The following is a 22,683-nucleotide window of genomic DNA, read 5'->3' as shown; positions in this document are numbered from 1 at the left end:
TAATGTATTGTGGAATGGAGCCTGTGTTAGTTGTTTCTGGTAGGCCTAATATGTGTAGGTTGCATCTTCGGGAGCGTGCCTCCAAATCCTCATTTTTGAGGTGAATACTTTCAATCTACTTCATTCGGTGCAGTTCCTCTGTCTTTGAAATTTGTCATTCTGCCATGTGAAGACGTTCACTATGCTTGTCAACTCTTTCCTTCATTCTATCTAGTATACCGAACAGGGTGTAACTCTTGTCATCAATCGTTTGAAGACTCTTAATTTCAAGAAGAGCGTTCACCTTATTGGTCTCTGAGCCCTCCACTCCCTCTGGATCTGATGGTGAGCCAGGAAATCCTCGAGGCCCGTCTCCCCTCAAATGATAGTATGGTTTACTTTTAATCTGCTTTGTGTATAGCTGCAATTAGTCTCTGTTAGCGCGCTGTGTAAAATAAATCCTGTTCAAATGGTAGCAATTAAAAAAAAGGATCACACGTTGTGCATCCACCAATACCTGCAGATTCAGCAGTGTACTCAATTTTTCAATTTCATAATATTTATTCAATTTTACAAATAAAATCATAAAAGACAAGTCAATTAAAAAGAGCAAAAATAATCATTGACATACTCGCACTCACTTTAAAACCCCTAAGAGAAAATGTACAAGAGAGAATCAAATTGTGGGAGAATTAAAAAACTGTAAATACAGTAAAACCGCCCTAACTTGAGTAAAATTCATTGGTTTCAAAATTGGTCGCAAAAACTTGTGTAGTAAATGATTGTATTTTGGGCAAATCATAACAATATGTAATGTATCATGAATCCAGGAATTGTCACAGTTACAGAGGGGCTAGCCTGAGTTCTTAAAACAACCATTATTAAAAGAAACTAGTCGAAACAAATAAGTTCAGCCGAATGTTAGTCCACAAGCGGCATTGGTGACATGTCATATTCCAAATACATTAGGGTTCTACATTACTGACAGTTTTTACTAAAATCGCATGCAGCATCGAGTGTTTCAGTAATGCAGGGTCCTCAAGATTTGCTCCCACCTTGTCCATAAATGCCGCTACAACCCATTTACCATCAGAGCGGACCTTACTACTTGGATGTGAGAAATAGGCCAACCACAGGATCACAGAAGGCTTATCCAATTTTAAACAATCCTGCAATATTAATCTGTTAAAACTGAGTTCCTCTTTTGTCTAACTTGAATGCCAGAGTCTTAAAGGGCAGAGTCGAAGCTGGTCAACAATATATCCCAAATCCAGTTCTTCGTGGACACTTTCAAGGGGTACACTTTGTGGAACTCCCAAGAGGCCCCTTAAGAATTTATTTTCTGCCACTTGGATTGAAGCGACCCAAATATAACCCCATATTCTACTGCCGTAGCTCACTTGTGAGACACACTTGGCTCTGTAGATTTCCAAGACCGATTGTATGTGAGTGCACCCAAGCTAGCGGGAAAAATGGCCAATGCTAAACGTTTCTGTATTAAAGGAAATAATATTTTGTGTTACAAGCAAATGCCAATTTAGTTCGGAAAGTTGGACCCCTAAGTATCTAAACTTGTCTACCTGACTGATTATGGTGTCCATCTACTACATATTTCATGGTTTTCGTGTTGGGTCGACCAAACGTCATCACATGTGATCTTGAGAAGTTTGCCATCAAGTCAAGACTATTCATAAAACCAATAAAACGATTAAGAAGTTTTTGTCATCGTTTGGCTGTTCAAGCAATTAAAACTGTATCATCTGCATAAAGCAGGGCCGGTATAAAACGGCCTCCTACTTTAGGGACATCCACACTCGAGTCGGTCAAGGCTTGTTCTATTTGATTAATGTAAAAAAAAAAAGAAGTGGTGCTAAGATACAGCCTTGCAAAACCCCACAACGCAATTTAAAGTGCTCAGTGCATTTTCCTTTAAGGCCAAACCTAACACAAGCTGAGAGATCTTTATGTAACTCCTGCAGAAAATTAATTAAAGCAGGGTCAACACCATATGAGCCATCATGGACCAAAGTTTGGAACGATTAACTCTGTCAAATGCAGAACTTAGGTCTAGGAAGGCCAGATGTAATATTTCCTTAGCTACGGCTATTTTTCCTCATAATTGGAAAGTATCGCGTGTAAAACCTCTGCTGAAAAAGGCACTAGCAGACCCCACAGACGCGTTAAACTATAGACCTCTCTAATTATTTAGAAGAGAATAAGATACTGGACCCCTCTCAGTCAGGTTTCCCTGCATCTCATAGCACGGAAGCCGCCTTGCTCGAAGTCATGGATACCATTAGGACCTCGCTTGACGGGGACTCTCCAGCAATGTTGGTGCTGCTGGACTTGTCGGCAGCTTTCGACACCATCTCACACAGTATTCTGCTAAACAGGCTGCGAGAGATTGGTGTCGGAGGCTTAGCCCTTAAATGGTTTCAAAGTTATCTCTCCGATAGAACACCATCTGTCCAATTAGGGTGCCATGTGTCATCTCCAGCTGCAGTGGACAAGGGTGTAACGCAGGGCTCTATATTGAGTCCCACATTATTTAATCTATATGTTGCCCCACTGGCCTCAATCATCAGGAACTGTGGGTTTGAAACTATATCTTACGCTGATGACACACAGCTGATTGTACACATAGAGAGAGATCCGGACGAAACGAAAGCAAAGTTTTTGAGGTGTATGATTAACATGGCAGATTGGATGAAGAGAAACTTTCTACAACTAAATTCCGCTAAAACCGGGATACTCTTGTTTGGCAAGGCTTTGGACCTGTGGTCCCCAGACTGGTGGCCATCAGAACTAGGAGAGGCCCCCTCCCCGAGAAGCTGGGCGAAGAACCTGGGGATAAAGATAGATAATCAGCTCTCAATGGAGGAACAGGTAAAGACCCTTGCAGCCTCCTGCTTTTGGACTATGCGGATGTTGAGAAAAATGTTCCCATGGATTCCGCTTAGCACTAGAAAGACTCTTATCCAGGCGCTGTTAATCAGTCACCTTGATTATGGAAATTCTTTATTGATAGGAATCAGGGAGGACCTTTTATCCAAACTACAGGTCGTGCAAAATACAGCTGCCCGCCTCGCCCTTGATAAGCCAGCCCGAACCCCCTCTATGCCTCTTTTACGCCAACTACATTAGCTTCCAGTCAAGAAGCGGGCCACCTTCAAGATGTTGCATTTGGTCTTTAGGGCCCTGCATGGTCTGGGTCCAGTTTATCTGACCAACAAACTAAAATGGTATCAACCTACATGGCAGCTCAGATCTAGTAATCGGAAGCTGCTGTGCTGCCTCAGATTCGGGAAGACAAAAATGGGGGATCGTTTCTTTTCCCATCTGGCCCCAAACTTTGGAATGGCCTCCCTGAACAAATCCGGGAATGTCCTAACCTGTCCTAATTTAAAAAACTACTCAAAACATTGCTCTTTTAAGCCGCTCCTCACAGACCGCCTGTCGTTTTCTTGAGGGCCGAGAGATCCCCTTGGGGATGATTCGTGCGCGATAAAAATGCCCTAAAATAAACAATTAAACCTTAGTATATTTGCAAATTAATAGGTAAAGATTACAATTTTGCTCGATAGTACCCCGACCAGGCTGAAACCCATACTGTAGGTCAGATAAAAAGCCTCTCTCCTCTGCCCAATCCAAAAAATGGTTTAATAAAATCGGGCCGATGATTTTCACCTCTGAGTCAATCATGGAGATAGGCATGAAACAGGGACTATTATTGATTCAGACCAAGTTAATGGAAGAGGTCCGGTTGTTAGTGAAATTAAATGTAACGACAGCAACAGGCCCACAAATCTAACCCAGTGCACTCAACTGAAAGGCCACAGTGCTCAAATTCCCCACCTTCCTTCTTCTGTTGAGCAGCAAGCTCTTTGCTCAACAGCAGCATTATTCAGAACAGTCCCTTGGCATACTCACCGTACAACAAGTCCGTCCCTCACAGGCCAACCCATGGTAGCGCAGCAGCACTGTGAACACTTGAATAAGAACAGTTCCCAGGGAATGTCTCTCCTCAGCACCACTTGGGGTTCCAGATTGCAGCTGCTGATCAGAATTTTCGCCCAGGGGAAAAATGGCATACAGTGCTACGCTCTGGCCAACTCTTTCGCTACGTTATCTGGAGCATCCAGTGGATGCCCTTTCATGTGCCTCCAGCAGCGGCACCAATGATGCACGCGCCCCAGGGCAAGGCCAAGCCCCCTATCTTCAATGATGCTAGGCGATGGTCGTAAAGAATACAGCGACATGCTCCACCAAGCCCTCCTGTAGGTTTTACTGGTTAACACCACTCTGAGTCCACGCATGGCCATTTGACATTGGGCCAGTAGTGCACTTCAGCCAGTAGTACTAGCTAATCCTACATACTCACCAGCAACCATGTCAGAGTAGGGAAAGGTTCCAAAGCACTAATTCAATTAATTTCAATCCATGTAGAGGGGTTAAAGGATATTTTAAAATGATAGATTAGTAAGGAGGTTCAGACAACTTTGTCAAGCGGCCATATTCGTTTACAGCTCTCTGGAGCCCGCTAATAAAGCCTTTTTCGCATACATCAGGTCTGGTATTTTGGATTTCTTTCTGAAACTCGCTAGCTGCATGTTCATTGTTATCTCTTGTTAACTAGTGCTCTCTCATTAGTAGGTTGTTTTACGCTTTATTTAGGATACTAAAATACTGGCGAATGATTTGGACTCTTGCACCCTCTGTTTTATTTGTTTACGTGTTTGTTTTACATAAGTAAGTCTAAGGGCCATGAACTGTTTCTGGTTCTCATTTTTGCTGCATACAGGTACTATACAAAACACCAGGACAAACGGAAAGGCTGGTTTAAAAACACAATAATAATGAATTAGTCACATACTTATCCCCTATTGATTAACACCTGTGGATATGCCCCATAATTCCAGTCTCTCGTGCTCTCCACTGAAACAGATATAGTCAGTAACTTGCGTAAAATAATTAATACTTCAACAGCCTGTTAGTAAATATATGCATCTAGGAAATGACTACACAGATAATGTAAATGTGCTGGCAAAACAATTTCATAATACTAACAGCAATACTCAAAATGTTTAGAGTAAATTTACTTACCTTTTTGTGATAAATGCTGCAAATTCCTCTCTCAAGATCAGGCAATTTATTGATGAGACGTTGAATCTGGCCAAAAATACTGGACTCTGAGAGGAGAACTTCTGATATAGCATCAAGTCGAGCATTTATATCACTAAAAATTAAACAAAAAGAGCTGTGAAAATATGACTACTCTGAAAGAATTATGGCAAAGTAACACATTTAAAGATAGGCCAGATTTATCAACCAAGAAACTGGAAACAACCATTCATTCGTAGAGGATGCTGAAGAGCAAGTTATTTATCTTCAGTAATTCTTTCTAGTGAATACTCTAACTGACCACAGATTTCTTACTTCTTGAATGTCATCAGGCACCAGACTGGAACCAGAAAACTCTGCACTATATCTTGAATGCCAGAAGGTGGTGCCGCCTGACTCCGCCCAGCTGCTGGACGACAAAGAGCTGCCACATAAGGGCCACACCCCTGCACTGACACCAGTTTATCCATTGACATTTACAGCACCCTCTGACACAGAGCAACAAGCAAAGGAGGAATTGAAGGTGTAAAAACTAGCTTGGGACCACATTACGTACAAAATGTCCATCGGTCGGAAAGGGGAGGACAATGGGTACTGCGGTTAGACATAATCATCAGAAGAAAGTGTTAATTACCGTTGCTAATTTTCTGTTTAGTGGGTAGGAAGAACTTAACCTGCATGCAAAATCGATAAAGGTAATGCCTGGTCGTGGTATGGACAGATGTCCACGTAGCAGCTTGGCAGATATCCAACAATGGAATGCCCCATGTCAAGGCGCTGATAGTGGCACTCTCCCTTGTTAAATGAGCTAGAAGGCCTAAATAAGAACTTGTCTATTTTAAGCTATCAGGCTTTAGTCACTGAAATAAAAAAACACAAGCATTTACAATGTAATAGGTCTCGGGATAATTACGTTTGAGCTATTGGCATTGCTAAATATTGCAACACCAACTGCAACAAAAGTCTATAAATTGTCGGCCAAAAAATGTGTATTTATTTTTGTAGCAATGGTGGCATGCTGCGCTTTAGATGAATATGTTTAAAAGTAAAGTGCGCCATACTGCAATAGCTACAATAGTTAATTGTGGATGCGTTAACAATTGATGTGTGCACTGATGGCTGGTGGTGTGTGTGCCTGTAGAAATTGTGCACTGATGGCTGGTGCTGTGTATGCCTGGTGGAAATGTGCACTGCCGGCTGGTGGTGTGTGTGACTAATGGAAGCATGCACTGACGGCTAGTGGTGTGTGTGCATGATGAAAGCATGCAAACGTCTGGTGGTGTGTGCCTGGTGGAAGCGTGCACTGACGGCTGGTCGTGTTTGGGCCCGGTAAAAACGTGCACTAACGACTGGTGGTGTTTGTGCCCGGTGAAAGCGTTCACTGACGACTGATGGTGTCTGTGCCTGGTGAAAGTGTGCACTGACTGTGTGGTTGTGTGTGTGGTTATATGTGTGGTTTTGTGTGTAGTTGTGGTTGTGTGTGTGGTTGTGTGTAGTTGTGTGCGTGTGGTTGTGTGGCTGTGTGTGTGTGGCTGTGTGTGTGTGTGGTTGTGTGTGTGTGGTTGTGTGTATGTGTGTGACTGTGTGGCTGTGTGTGTGGGGCTGTGTGTGTGGGTGTGTGTGTGTGTGTGGGTGTGTGTGTGGGTGTGTGTGGGTGTGTGTGGTTGTGTGTGGTGTTGTGTGTGGTTGTGTGTGTGGTTGTGTGTGTGGTTGTGTGTGTGTGTGTGTGGTTGTGGTTGTGTGTGTGGTTGTGCGCCTCGAGCTGGGAATCCTTGTAAATAAAAGGAGAGGCGCGTGCACTGGTGCATTGTGCGCCTCTGGGTATGTACACAGACACATACTCTCCCACGCTCTCTCACACGCCCATACACACACCCATACAAACACACTCTCACATCACATACACACAAACACACACAGAGATTGTGCTGGGGCAGGGCACAGGACATGCCGCTCTCGCCTTGAGACTCCATAGTGTTAGAGCGCAAGTACCCCGGGAGGCACTTACAACACAGGTGTGCATGTGCACCTCGAGCTGGGAATGCTTTTAACCCTTTTGCTGCTGGCCCGATTCCCCCGCTGTGCTGGGGAAGGGGGGGCGCACACAGTGCCCCGTTGGTCATGACGAGCTGAGCTCGTCACGGCCACACCAGTTTCCGTGGAACGCTCAGCACAGCAGGGGAATTATCCCCACGTGCGAGCGTTCCAACGGTCATGACGAGCTCAGCTCGTCATGAGCACATGAGAACCGTGGCTCATGACGAGCTGAGCTCGTCATGAGCGTGGGAGGGGTTAAATAAAAGGAGAGGCGAGTGCACTGGTGCAGTGTGCGCCTCTGGGTATGCACACAGACACAGTCTCTCACGGGTGGTAAAACGTATGCTTGCGCAGTGCTGTCAGCCTGCTCGTGATGGAAGCTTCCATGCTTAATTTGTGGCGGAGCTCAAGCAAGGATTATTCAGGTTTCATCGGCTGTGGTTGGAAGCAGCACAGAAAGGACGCCTGCCCTCTCTGGGCACTAAAGATCGTTCAGGTCATGCAGAGCCTGGCATGAAAGGCACCGTGCTACCCCGCCCTGAATCCAGAAGTAGTGTCAGCCTGTGTTTAAACGCTGATGCCGTGCCTTGGCTCTCACGTGGTGCAGCGCCTTCGATGGGCACAGGTGGTTATGGGTAATCAGAAATCCAACCACCAAAGCGCCTAGTTTAAACTGCAGTTTTCTGCAATCCGGGAGAGAGCGTGGCCGACCGCACAGACAAAGCGATTAACAGGAAAAGGGCCCTGCTAAGGCCAAGAATCTTTACTGCACAAATTCACTGAGTGTAGACGTTCGACTAACAGGCTGTTTTTCAAAAGCTATACAGGCAGCATTGCACAGAATTAAAGCCTCCCCCTCTGACAATGTAGTAACAGAAGAATGAAGTCAGATATTAATTTTCATTGGTCAGAGTGAACTACTGAATTCTTTTTGTTTTAGCATTCAGAAGCATAAACGATTGTTGCAATGATTTTAACTAACATACAACATATTCCTAAAATATATGTTGCCATACTTATACTTTACTTAGTTAATTATAAAGATGCGTAGTATTGTAACGATTTCAATTAATCACGCAATAGATTATTGATGTTTGCATCGAGTGTGTGAACTTTGGCACCGCGTCTGCGTAGTGTCACCACCAGCTGTGTTCCGGTGACAGCGCGCGACACTGAGGGAGCGGAAGCCGTTCTCTGGTTTGCCTTTTCCACTGGAGAATCACGCTCATTTATAACGCAGCGTAGCAATACCTAACCAATCATCTCCCCGCGTCGCTGGCCGTTGTAGGACGGCATATACCTAAAAATACTAAGTGATGCCACATGCCCTAACAGACCCCTGACTTCAAATGAAAGTCATCACTAAAAAGGGAACCTCCTAGTCACTAATCCTGAGCTGAGCAAACATCCTCTCACTGGGTAATTTATGAAAACAAGTACTTAAAACACCCAAGACACACGAAGTGGGAAAGGCCTTGAAGAAAGCAAGAGGGGTGGGTTGATGGGGGGCTTGTTGCTGCCGAGTGTGAGGTGTGGAGGGAGGGTCGGGGGGGGGGTGCGGGGGAGCAGTGGGCCTTGGGAGGGACGAGGTGCTGTTGCATAGGGGAGAGGGTGGGAGTGATGTGTGGGGCAGCCGGCGGGATAATAGTACAACGGAAGTGGTTAATAAACGGCAAGAACGTTATAGGCATTAATAAAGGGTTAAGGGAAATCGTTACATTATATTTAGGATGTCCTGTTTTCAGTTTCTATTTTTGGTAAATTCTGGTGGGGTTTTCTCAGTGTTTTCAATATCTTAAAAAACAGTTGTTATCAGTGGTTACACATTTTCGCACCACTAAAACCAACAGAAAAAGTGTTTTTCCAGTGTTTATGGAACGTTTTGCTTTTATTATTGCTTGCTTTCTGCACTGAAAGAACATGGTATATAGACAGTGTATTTATAGTGTATATGAGGTCCAAATAGATTTTTGCAAATTAATCATATTGTAGTACACCATACAATACTTCTTCAGTGAGTCTTTGGGTCATGTGTGCTCGCTCTTTCCTTCCCATGTAAACTTCTGTGAAAAGGCCCTCTCAGCATTTTTAGCCCATTGGGCTGAAAACCATCAGCTAAGGGACACAGTTGGGATGACTCTTTCTTTGATGCCACATAAAGCACAAAATGATAAATATTTGCGTTTTAGTTCCTGTGCATTAGAAACCAGTGCACCGGAATGGAATAAAAAGTCAATAGCATCCCTCATTAACTCCTAAAATTGTAAAGATGCTTTCAGCATACCATCTAACAAGTGGCAAGGATCTACTACAGGGAATCACTTCAGCTCGGGTATCAGTTTTGACAGGTCATCACACAGCTTTTTTATATACATAGCTGAATCACTGCAAATGCAAACAATATCACTCCAATCTTTGTTGAACTTGGAAAGAACCTTTTTTGCAGAGCATTACAAATGACACTGCGTTCCATGTTTTCCAAAAGTCTGGAGTCATGTTTTCACCACTATCTCAGATGCTTGGTGATATATATACTTGTCACTATACCTTGCATTGAATGTTTAAAGCCTGAGGTGTTGGCAATTCACCTATCAATACTGACCCACTAGAAACTATGGTCTGATGTATTATGGGTTTTTACCCATTCTGTGTGGGTAAATGTGATGACACATATTTGGAAAGATTTGTATGAAACCAGCCACTTTACCTTTTGGTGAAAGAATCAAATGCAGCCAAAATATCAATTATGAGTTTGATATTTCCTGATTCTCTATAGTTTATAAAATAATTAAACTAGACCTAAAACATGAAACTAAACCCTGCATCTTTAGACCAAAGGCCACAGAACTGAAAAAGTAAAAGGAAGAAGAAACAATATTTTAGTGGCATCCCTAAAGAACAAAACTCAAGCAGAATAATGTTAGCCAGTCTTTCTTACTGCTACTTGTATAACAAAGTTACATCGTATTGACCCCTTCAGTAAGAAAAAAATGACTCTTTCACTCTCTTTTTCCTTTCTTTGAATGGCATTTAGTTTGTGGTTGTCCAGGTGTTTTTTCAGTGTTTATATGTTTTCACCGGTGAGGGCTGTTTTTCTTTCAGTGGGGTTTTATCAGTTATTATAGGTTTAAACCTAAAACCCCACAGCCTAATTATATTTCTGGGTAACTCACCTTTCACTGATTTATTGGTCTGAGAGCGCACAGGGGCTCATCTAGAGGAGGTCCCCACCCAAGGGTAGATTTCCTCCTCGAAGCACATTTCGTAGGGATGGGTGTGTTGGTGATAAAGCCACCAAGGGACGAAGGTCTACAGAGGTCATTGTGAGCAGCTTAATTGCAGATTTAGGGCTGGGGCGGCGTTAAAATGCACGTAGTGAATGGCATTGCCTTGCATACAGCTTTGTAATAAGTTAAAACGAGAGCAGGCGTATCAGCCCACACAGACCCGCAAACACACCAGTAGAATCACACACAGTGGCATATAGACACAGAGGCACACAAACACACACTCACAGACACGTACACACAGACAGAGTCATGCACACGGACACAAGACCAAGCATATAAACCCACTCACACAAAACACACAGCTAGAGTCACACACACACACACACACACACACTCACAGACACATGTTCACATAAATACATGCATGCAGACATACAGACACGTGCAGGTGCTTGCACGCACACGCTTGTGAAAGCATACACAAGTCTCCATTTCATTAAAGTGCCAGGCTGAGGTGACAGTACTGGGAGTAATGAGGCTTCCGTTCTGCACTTGCAGCTGTACTGCAAGGATGTGCAGATAATGTCAGCGTGCATGATATTGTGCAGAGGGTGAAACCATAGCTCTTTTTCTTGGCGAAACTAATAATGGCATCCTGCACTAAACAGCACCGGGCTCTAAACAGCACAGTCCTGTGAGAGGCAACAGCGGTAGTGCCGAAGCAGCAGCCGGAGCTGTCAGTGTCAGGTAGACGCCCCTCCTCCCAGGCACTTGGTAGAGCCCACGTCTCCCCGCAGCTCCAGGAGTGGATCGAGCAGCCGGATCAGCAGCCCCCTCCTCTTGCGGCCGCAGGGGGAGATATAGGAGCTGACGCAGCCTCGGGGGCATAGGCTGAGGAGCAGCATCAGCACCAGAGACCGAGCAGCCCACAACAGCAGACAAAGGCTGCAGCGGGACAGGCATGGTAGTGAGCGGAGCGGACATGTCGGGGACGGTGGGCGCGCGCGCCACTGCCAGCATATGTCTTCAATTATCGCGGCAGCGCCTGGCCGCGATAATTGAAGACATATGGCCTTTGGTGCGCGTACCAGACACCAATAGGCCACGGACGGAGCTACACGACAGCCCATGGCCTATAGCGTGTTCTGTTTTAAAAATACACACACATAAAGCCCAATCAAAATGGACCTAGGAAATAACACGCACAAGCTGTGTGGAATTTCCAGGTCCATTTTTTAAAACCCAGAGAAAAGGACTGGCTGCGCGAACACTGCTGCGCAGTGTACGCTAGGCCGAGACCTACAAATCTACAAAGATAGCTAACCAAACCACAGACAATCCTCCAATATTACTCCAGCTCTTGTCCCAGTGGTCAATACATAGACATTCCTATTATTCAATGAGTCCACTACCTTAAACTTAAATGTGGGCCAAGCCCCAGTCTCTTGGGGAGGCACTAGGCATGCAGAACTTATCTGAGTGTGGACACGAATATATTAATGCTATTACAATGTAATCAATGCTCATATGTTTTGAAACAGTTGACATATTTGAAAGTCTTTATAATGACCAAATGAACGGCGCTCAGAGCATGGTGGCGGATTGGGCCGATGGAGTCCGGTTTATGTGAGTCCCTGGAGCACCAACTACCGGCCGGTAGTGCTGTGGCACCAGAGGCCGGATTGTCATACCTAGCTACCCACCGAAGCCCAATTGCCCTGCGGTGGCCTAAAAGATGTGAGCACATGTGAGCAGCGGCAGCAACGGGCTACCTCTGGGTGGGATGGTGCGGTGACTTAGGGCTGCTATATCGCTGTGTGGGCGAGTGGTTGAAGCCTGATACTCGAGGATCAATCTTTGGACTTTGTTGCAGTGTTATATAAAGAAGCGAGTAGCACATTGCTCCCCTGTGCATCACATTGGGAGTGTGTTCTGTCCGGCAGCGTGTGGCTGCTGTGATTGGATTGTACAGGGTGGGAGAGGACTGACACCTCTGCTGGGGCTGTGCGCCATGGGCAAGCCGGACAAGACACAGCCACACCTTACATTTGAAATGCACAAAACTGGCAGATCACAGCAAAAGACGACCTCGGACTCTGAAGTGGAGGTCACCTCGGAAACTGCATCCACTCTGGAATCCACACTCTTCGCGATGCAACACAGCCTGCAGTCAATGGATGGAAAGATAGATGCGCTAAACCTGCACATGAATCATATGGCGGCAAAACTTGACAAGCAGGGTACCAGGCTGGGTGAGATCGAGCAGCGAGTCTCCACTGGGGAAGATGACTTGCAGACGGTTTCAGACAAAAAACGTTAAACATGGAAAAGGTGCTTGCAGTTATCAAAGGTAAGAACGAGGACCTGGAAGCGAGGCCCAGGAGGAATGATAATGTGGCTGCTGGAGTCGACCAACGTTGGTAAAATGGAACTATTTGTGGAGGGGCTGCTCAAAGAGATCTTTGGCACTGATAATCTATCTCCCCAGCTGGTGGTGGAGCGCGCGCAACGCTCGTTAGCAGCGCGCCTGTGTGCCCGCCCCAATATTGCGCGGCTACTAAACAATTGTGATCAGGACACGATACTCAGACTAGCCCAGGAGAAAGGGCAGATCACGCATCAGGGGAACCCGTTAGCGTTTTTTGCGGATTTCACCACTGCGGTTCAGGCTGCCAGGAGAAAATTCATCCCTACAAAAAAAATGCATTGGCATGGCCAATAGGTCTCGCCTTTGGGACCTTAGAAGTGTTTAGTTATCCAGCACAATATCCTTGGGGCAATAACATCAACCGTTGCATGGCTAAACACGTATAAGGTCCCAAAGGCGAGACCTATTGTCTATGGCAATGCTTGTTCTACTGTGCAACACACATTTGGAATACAAATGATGTACTGTTACAAACTTAAAGTTAACCGTTCACATAGATGGAAAGCCCTGAACTGCGGGTACATGCGATGTGTGCTTCCAGTAAACTTTGCAGGGAGAAAGGAGACTGCGTGCAGAAAATGCTACTGAGAAAACTGGTGGCACCTAACGATGCAAACGTATATCAACACACATAGAAACACATACATGCGCATATATACATATGTAAACGGACAGTGTTTGGAGAGCGCATTGTATATCTACTAAGAAAAATTTCTGCTGCCGGGTGAAGGGCTGCTTTCAATAAGAAGTCTCTAGTCACTCCAGCTGGGAGCAATTATCTGTTTGTTACCGCCATTGAAAGGGGGCGTGCGGGAGCTTAAGTCTGGTGGAACGGAGGAGGAGCCTAGCCCGCGACCATGATGGCCGCCTGATCCCTCGGCTCCGCCGACCCTCTCGTTCTTCTCCCGTAACGCCGCTGATCCTGCATGTTATCCTGCCCACTTGTCGGCGTCCTGGAACCGTGAGGCGCTCCTGAGTCCAGCGGTGTGCTCCCCGGCGCGATCCTGGTAGCAGAGGCGACGAGGTGTCCCGGTCTTTGTCTCAGTGCTGCATTACCGAGGCCGGGTCTTTGTTCTCCGGAGGCTGCCGTCCCAAGTTGCAACAACGGCTGACATTGTAGCAGAACGGGGTTAGCTGACGGATAGCTATTGCCGCATTGTTTTCCCTGCTACAGCGAGCCGCCCTGTCCTGCACGCCTTCATGCTCGACTTGTGTCACCGCCGTAGAAGATATATTCTACCCTCTTTTTGGCTTGTGGACGGCTCGGAGCGTCTTCTTGTTCTTCAGCGCTGAGACGGCTGCCATTTTGTACTGGGCGCTCGGCATCTGGGACTCTCTCCCCCGGCGGCCATTTGGGGTATCCATAGCGGTTTGCGCTGCATTGTCGCCGGGTGTCAGGCGAAGGGGACCGTCCCGCTACTGTACCCCCTGGAGTGGCGGTGATTTGCGGACCGGCTGCTGGTGGGCTGCTGATACGATGGCCGACGGCGACCAGTCTCGAGGGATACGGTGTGACCCCGCGCCCAGGGTGCGCGAGACGGCGGCGCCCTCTTATCCTGCGGCACCCCTCAGGATTGCTGATATTATGTATGCCCTGAGTAATCTCCATGTAGCTGTGCGCGACATGGCCCTGGACCTGGAATGCCGACTGGATATCTCTATGCTTGCAGAGCCCTCGGACGGCCATGCTGAGCTCCATGTGCTGTGCACCTCGCCACACCCTGTGTTTGTCTGCGACTACCAGCCTGCTCAGACGTACTTGAAGGTGCTGGATAAGAGAGATGTGGTTGCTGCCGCGCTACCCAGTGTTGATGCGGAGATGTGTGGAGATCTTGGTCCTCGGCAGAGGCGGGAGGTTTGTGTCCGGACGCCTCGCCGCACAACTGTTTCGGGGCTTCATCGCGGGTCTCCATGCCCCATCCTGGAGTTGCAACTGCTGTTTTGGCCGGCAGCCCTTCAAGCATTGCGATTGTGCATTGCTCCTTCTTGGTTGGACGTTCACCGCTTGGCTCTTAGGTGGACGGACTTTGGTGGATGGCATCGTGCTCTGCAGTGGACCTTACTTTTGCTTTCTCCGTCCAAGATGGCTGCTTTAGAACTGTACTCCGTCGGCGTACTGGATCGAAAGGGACAAGGTTGAGGATGTTTCTCCCTTTTTGCTGCATCCGGTTTTGTGCATTGCTGGACTGTAATGGACAATAGTGGGAGATACATGTTGGTCTGGTGCTGGTTCGGGGTCCGGGGATGGATGGCCGAGGGTAAAAGTACTGATTGTTTTGGTTATTTTCCTGGCCCTCCTCCGGTCTTTTGTGATTTCTTTTCCTTCTTTCTCTTGCTCCTAAATTTCGGGTACTCTTGGGGCGACAGACACACTGCTAGGGGGGGGGTAGGCCGTAGCCTCTGCATGCGTGTTGGGTGGGGGGTGTTCTTTCTTTGTTCGTTTCAGTTACTATGGGCCTTATTTTTCTTCTTCTTCTTTTACTTTTTTCTTCTCCTATTTCTTTGGGTCAAGGGGTGGATTGGTGCGAGGTGGGTAGGGGCTGGGGTGTATCATAATGTTTGCGCGTCTTCTCTCCTGGGCTACTCGCCTCCAGCCTTTTGTTTAATAGATAATGTTTGTTAATCTTTCTGAATACTGTTGTCCATTTCGGTCCTGGTACGGATTGTTTAGAATTTGCTCCTTCTTGGCTCCTACTACTTTGGCTATACTTTTAAAAAACTTTAAAACTAAACCTTCACTTCTCCTACTTCTCGGCAGCGCAACAAATTACAGTGTAACTTGGATTAATCGTGTTTGCTTTGCTATGCTGCTGAGTTGCCCAATTGCTCGCTACTGTGCTTTAATCGATTGCGAGGCCGGCCGGTGGGTTGTAGGCCCGTATTTGTTTGCCTATATTATCCAATAAAGGTTTTAAAAAAAAAAAAAATGTCTGGTGGAACGAATAATAGGACAGTGTAGTTGGGGTGGTAATGCAATTAAGAGGAGAGTGAACAATGGGCAGATAGAAAAATCAAAATGAAAAAATATTACAAAGTCCCTGAAATCAACGATACCCGGAGGAGTAATCGCCCAGGGTTCCCACTATACTAGTATGATTCCTGAGCACAACCACCAGTTACCTCGGATAGTATTTGTCCGATTTACATCAAATCATATATCTACCAGTTTTCATGCAATGATATGGAATACTCAGTGATAGTTACATGAACAACCAGAATATTTTAGTGACAGGTTAAAACACTACAACAGAAAATAAAATATAAACATAAGTTTATTACACATAGTAAACAAATTAAAACAATTTTCTTATAGTTGTGAGGTACATCATATAAAAACACTTGTTATACAATTATTAAACAATACATTAAAATGCATTTTTAATGTATTGTTTAATAATTGTATAACAAGTGTTTTTATATGATGTACCTCACAACTATAAGAAAATTGTTTTAATTTGTTTACTATGTGTAATAAACTTATGTTTATATTTTATTTTCTGTTGTAGTGTTTTAACCTGTCACTAAAATATTCTGGTTGTTCATGTAACTATCACTGAGTATTCCATATCATTGCATGAAAACTGGTAGATATATGATTTGATGTAAATCGGACAAATACTATCCGAGGTAACTGGTGGTTGTGCTCAGGAATCATACTAGTATAGTGGGAACCCTGGGCGATTACTCCTCCGGGTATCGTTGATTTCAGGGACTTTGTAATATTTTTTCATTTTATTCCCCTGGTCCCAAACCATATTTCAGGGGGCCTCCTATACTTTCTTTCAGATAGAAAAATCCCCAATTTCCCTCTAGCCTCAATGGATCATGTATGCTAATCATGATGGATTTATGTAACTACCGAGGGAGCCTGGTCTTTTATCAGGCCTTTTTCATCGTAGGACGAACCGCCTGTAAGGACAAGCACAAAAATTAAATGTAGCTTCTAAAATCCAAGTGAGATATATTGAAGTCGAAACTTTTAGCAACGCAGTCAAGAAATGCAGTGTGATGGGTTCTAGTGAACTGTGCAGTGATGGACGATTATGTATCTTTAAATGACATCATGCCAGTTGATCATGTATTCCATGACACAAGGTTGCACCAATAATATAGCACATAAATACCCACATATATGGACACCTAAGGAATTATTGGCAATGTTGCCCCATCTGAATGGTGCTCATCGTATTAAAATCTGGCCATGTTTGCATTTGCAAGATTCCCACCACACACCAAAACGTGCGTTTGAACAGTTAATTCCTCCATACTAAAATACTGACCATTGCAACTCAAATGACCCGGGAGCTTGAGGACAGGAGATTAAAGCGGGAGAGGAGGCTAAATGTTCCCCCTTTCTGCTTCAAAATATCAGCTACCACACCTAGGAGCGCAATATTCTCATATAAATTAAATAAGTGGGCTAAATGGAAACAAGTACGAAATTACCTAGGTCCTCAAATTGATATCCATACTCGAATTGAGATAGGTGCAGTGAGTGAGCTGTGACTGGTACAACTATAGGCTGAATATACTAGTGCGCATTAAAGGTAGATTGGAATCCCCTCCCGAGCGCCCACTCTACTAAATCGCATATAGGAAGCCAGAACTCTGCTTTCAGGGTGCCCTTTCAGCTGTTTTTGCCCCATCAAACGTGTGTGGGCGTGAAGTGAGGTGAAGAGAATCCCAAATGGCTCCCATGCTCCCAGAACTGCGACTCTAAAACACATGGTTTAAAATATAAAACAAACAAGATTGTGAGAAAACCTCTACCCTTAGAACAACCTCCAGTTTTACAAAGTATTTGAGTTAAAATTTAAATAAATAAAAAAGAGGGGTGGGGGGAGGGTACACTAGAAATACCAGCTGGCATCGACCTAACATGCACGATTAAAATATTCACCAATATATTTTTGTTAAACCCAGCAACAAGCGAGGCCAAACCTCTCCATCGCAAAACATTTTTACTACACGAGGATTAACAATTTTTGAAAATGCAGTGTAAACAAGATTCGGCAGGATGCCGACACGTCGCTGCCATGTGTTCCTCTCCTTCCATTGGTTTTTTATTGACCTGATTGAACAAATTGCCTAGTTGTACAGCAGGGAGCTTATGGCAATTTCTATTGCAACTTTAGCAAGGTGCACAGCTGCAGAAAGTGGGCCCCGAGATTGACAGGCAAATAAGCCGGCTCATTGAAAGAGAGAGGACTCTCTGTTTGTCAGGCTTTCAGAGGGCAGGCGATTTTGGAACAACCTGCAGTCGGCATGCCTTACATGCCAGGGACAGACCTGAAAACAGACTCACTCCGAGCAACTGGTCCCCTGCGTGATGAGTCAAACCCTCCGATGCTTACTACACACCCTGACCTGTTGTTGCGCTGTGGGGGCACTGCCGACAGAAGCAGACAGCAGTGTGTTGCTCTTTACTTTGTTTACATTTCCAGGACCTCGTACTCGGGCGCGCACAGCAGCAGTGGCAGGTGTTGTTTAAAAGTGGAACTCCTCTGGAACAGAAGGCGGCGACGAGCCTCCGTTCCCCCCGCAGCTGCTTCTGCCACCGGCGCATTATCTGGGAGCGCTGGCCGCAGGCAGCACGAACCGAGCTTTCTGTTTTAATTCTTGGCAAGGCGAGGGGTCAGGGTCTGGAAGCTATCTGCCTGCTAGCAAGACTTATTGCTATTTCAAACAAGTGCGGCCGAAGCGGACAGTGCTAAAAAGAAAAAGAAAGAGTGCTTACACACTTATAAATGAGACTGTGTAACTCTGCGAGTACACAATCCAGTCCGGGTGGGTAGGGCTAAAAGGAGACAAGGCGGCAACAAGGAGGGAATAAATAGCCTCAAGTACAATGGAAAGTCAGCGTTTTGCATGCATGGTGATGCAGGGCAATGAAAAAAAGGGGCCGTGCCTACACTCTACTTCTAAAATGGTATTGATTACAAGAAACCTTCGCAGAGCGAGCAACGCATGCGCGCTGCAACGCTAGGCGGGACCTAATTAATGCAGGCAGAGGAAATCCCGTACGCCATGCTCTACCCAGCATGCTTGAGGATCGGATCGAGGGTTGCTTTCAAGATTTTTACATGGTACATGCGAAACACTAAAAGAAGCACCACTGCTGAACCAGATGAGGAGGAGCAGTGAGAACTGGACTGTGATCACGAGTTGTAAGTGTGTCACTGGGGCTGATGCGCGGCCGCTGGGCTGCTCTAGTGAGTGTGACTCACGTATTTCACCCACATTATAGACTGGATTTGCTAGCTGAAGTTTTAACACGATATTGGGAATATTGCCTCTAGGATTGATGGCTCGCTGGAGCATGGGTATGCAACGCAAAGCTGTAAAATGGTGCTGCCATATGATACTTGACTGATTGTGATTGGTGTTGCCTTGTTGAACTATAGATACGCCCGGCCACCTCCCCCTCTCATCAGGAGGTTGATTGCATTCTTGTGTCCCCTAATGGATGTACCCCAACTGTTCTTTTGGGTTTTATGGGTATTGGGCCATTCGCCAATCACAGATTAAATGTAAATGTAAATGTGGGATACTTGTAAAGCGCACTGTTACTCTACCCGAGTGTCCTGGCGCTGTAGACCGCTGGGGAACCCGTCCTGGTTTTCCCTGTGAGATGGTCCCTTTCTGGGTATCTCCAGGGTGAAACCAGGCATCCCCGGCGTCTGTGGGGGGCCGTTGTAGAGATGAGGCAAGCTTAATGCCCAGAGTTACCGAGTGTGTTCCCTGGTTAGAGTAGGCACTGAGTCTAGAATTATCGAGTCCGTTGACCCTGGTCCAAGACCCTGCCGCGTCGGGAATTGAACCCTGGTCCCGGGCCATTCTCTGCTTACAGGTCTGCTGCCTCTAACCAGTGAGCCACACCTCTCCACCTTGCCTTTAGCAAGTTTGGGGTGCTAAAGTGGGTGGGGGGTTGTGGGGGTGTAGGTTACATAGTGGACATGGGGGAGAATAGATGCGATGTTCTTTCCAATGTTCTGGTCTCATCAGTGTGTTGCATGTAATGGTACGGTACAAGGGTATGGGATGTTACGGGTCTAGGTGATAATATTAAGTTAATAACATTGAATGTGCCTGGGTTAAACGACCCCAAGAAAATCCGAAATGTGTTAACTTTCTTGGATAGGCAGGATGTACAGATTGCGTTTCTCCAGGAGACACATCTCACTAAACACACAGAACTAAAGGTTACTGGGCTATGGTGCGGTTTGCAGCAGCGTTTTCCTCAATCTTGGGGCATTATGATTCTGGTTAAGAAAGGTACTCCATATACTTCCATCAAGTCTGAGGTGGACGAGCAGGGGAGGGTGTTCCTGGCACTCGGTAAGTTGGGGGACATGATGGTGCTGTTGGTAAATACGTATGGGCCCAACATAGATGATCCCGCTTTCTTTAATGATGTATGGAGGTGTATCTTGTCCTATCCAACCTCGGTTTGTAATAAGGGATGGGGACCTGAATGTTTGCTTAGACCCCCGACTGAACTGCTCCAGCAATGCAGACAGCCGTGGAAAGCAAGAGGTGATGGTTCTGGGTGAATTGATTGAGGCAGAGGGGCTCATGGATGTATGCAGGGCTCGCAATCCAGGTGTGAGAGAGGGCACATTTGTATCGACAGTGCATGGCTCGTGGTCCAGGCTGGATTACTGGCTGGTATCTAAGGAGGCAACTCCTCGGACTATTTTAATAAAGCATCTGGCTAAGACGCTGTTGGATCATTCCCCGGTACGGATAGTGCTGAAAGTGCAGGCATGCATTAGACCTCCATTTCAACGGTGGTTACAACCATCCTCCTTAATAGAACCAGTGTTCCGGGCCAAAATTGGGGCTGCAATCAGTAATTTATTTCTAGAGAATGAGGGCTCAGTGGACAGTGTAGGCACACTCTGGGAAGCCTTCAAGGTCACTATAAGGGGGAGTGCATGGGTGCCCAGGCAGGAGTATTAAAAGATCTTAGGAACAGAATAAGGGTGCTAGGGGATAAGATTGGCGGCTAGAACGAGAATATGCAGATCAGGAGATATTACATAGATCCAGGAGATCTAGGACAAGGTATTTTGGCGAGGGTGGGAGGCCTAGCTGCTTCTTGGCACATAAGCTATCACTACCTAAAGGACAGGAGCACATTAAAGAATTGCTGGATGAAAATGCTGTCGCCCAGCACTATACCCCTGAGATTAGTATGGTATTCATTGATTTCTATTCCAAACTATATGGGACTAGGCAGACCGCTCCTGTTTTTTTTTTTTAAACAGATTTTTATTAGTTTATAAGAAAACAGTCAATCACATTTCAGAAACAATACTGTAATTACAGTCCAGTTCCGGCTTACATCTTGCATCGTTCACCCTTGCTAATCCCTGGTTGTCTCTCCATGAGGAGGTAATAGTCCCGCTACAGCGCACGGCAGTGGTGAATCGTCTAGCACAGGTTAAATTCTGCTGATCTGCTGGGTATAGTTTCCCCATAATAGACATATAACAGCTCTCAACATTCTGCCCCTCAACTAACCCCTAAAATCCACCCACCCCACCCCCCAGGCATGTCGCTTTCATCGGCCGTCCTTCACGGCAACACTTATCAGTTCACCGGGACATCAGGCATGCTATTTCAGGTGAGCAGACAGCGCCTGATGATGCAGCCAAGAACTATCTAGATGACATTGCATTGGGGGGGTTATTGAATGGGCACCGCGAATATTTGACCCAACCGTTCGATGTTGACGACGTTAAAGAGAATATTATGTCCCCGCCTACATGTAAGGCGGCAGGAATTGATGTTTTACCCAGTGAATTCTATAAGGCTTATATTGAAGAGCTGGCCCCACAATTATTAAAGGTGTTTACCGAGGCTAATGAGACTGGTGCACTGCCCCCTTCCCTTAGGGAAGCCTTGCTAGTTACGCTTTTAAAGCCAGAAAAGGCAGCAAATAAGTGTGATTCGTATAGACCGCTATCGCTCATAAATGTAGATACCAAATTCCTAGCAAAAATGATCGCATGTAGACTGTAACCTCTGATCACCAAATTGGTTCTCCCTGACCAGTCAGGATTCGTCCCCAAGCGCTCTACAGTACACAATCTCCGTACAATTTTTGCAGTGCTGCACCAACTAGATCCTAAAACCCCTGCAGTGGCGGTATTGCTGGATGCGGCAAAAGCTTTTGACTCGCTGCAATGGGGGTATTTTGTAGTGCTACAAAGAATGGGAATGCCACAGTTTTTCTTGAAGTGGGTACGTTTATTATATACCAACCCACTTGCCAGGGTGCAAGTCAATGGGTGGGTGTCTGAAGCATTTCTAATTTGCAGGGGTACAAGGCAGGGTTGCCCTCTTTTACTGATGCTTTACTCTCTGGCATTGGAACCACTGGCATGTAAAGTGTGACAGAAACAAGCAGAGGCCAAACTGGGGTTCCGGCAGCACCCGTTTGTTATTTACCTCTATGCAGACGATATGTTACTATATGTCAGAGATGCAGCTACTCATTTAGCAGCTTTGCTACGTGAATATGTATTATTCGAGAAGCGATCCGGGTTGGGGATAAACTGAGCGAAGTCCACGATTTTACCATTAAAAGACTGTACTCAAGCAATTTCGATGGATTACCCTCTCTGCTGGTCCGTAGACCCTGTGAAGTATCTGAGGGTTTGGGTACATTGGGATCCCGAGACTGTACTAAAGATGATGTAAAGATGTAACCACTGTCACAGACCAGATATCTCCCTGGACACGTCTGCTGTTGTCACTGGCAGACAGAATAGCTGTGGCAAAAATGTCTGTGCTTCTTAAGCTCCTCCACTTATTTGTTAATAACACAATAAAGTTGAAATGTAATTTTTTTAAGAAGCTGCAGTCCTGTCTGCTATTGTC

General features: G+C 45.9%; 1 protein-coding gene across 2 annotated transcripts in view; it reads right to left on the bottom strand.

Moving 5' to 3' along the window:
- MSH3 (mutS homolog 3) overlaps positions 1-22,683 on the bottom strand; it is a 1,953,894-nt gene that overhangs the window by 932,448 nt on the left and 998,763 nt on the right. For both annotated transcript variants that reach the window (XM_078675310.1, XM_078675311.1), the window contains exon 13: positions 5,083-5,215. In XM_078675310.1, the coding sequence (XP_078531436.1) occupies positions 5,083-5,215 (133 nt within the window). The remainder of the gene's footprint in view (positions 1-5,082; positions 5,216-22,683) is intronic.

This window comes from Lissotriton helveticus, chromosome 2_1 (genome assembly GCF_964261635.1).
Source record: "Lissotriton helveticus chromosome 2_1, aLisHel1.1, whole genome shotgun sequence".
Taxonomy (NCBI): Eukaryota; Metazoa; Chordata; class Amphibia; order Caudata; family Salamandridae; genus Lissotriton; species Lissotriton helveticus.
Note: the sequence above shows the minus strand (reverse complement) of the source record. Positions and strands in the feature narration are given on the sequence as shown.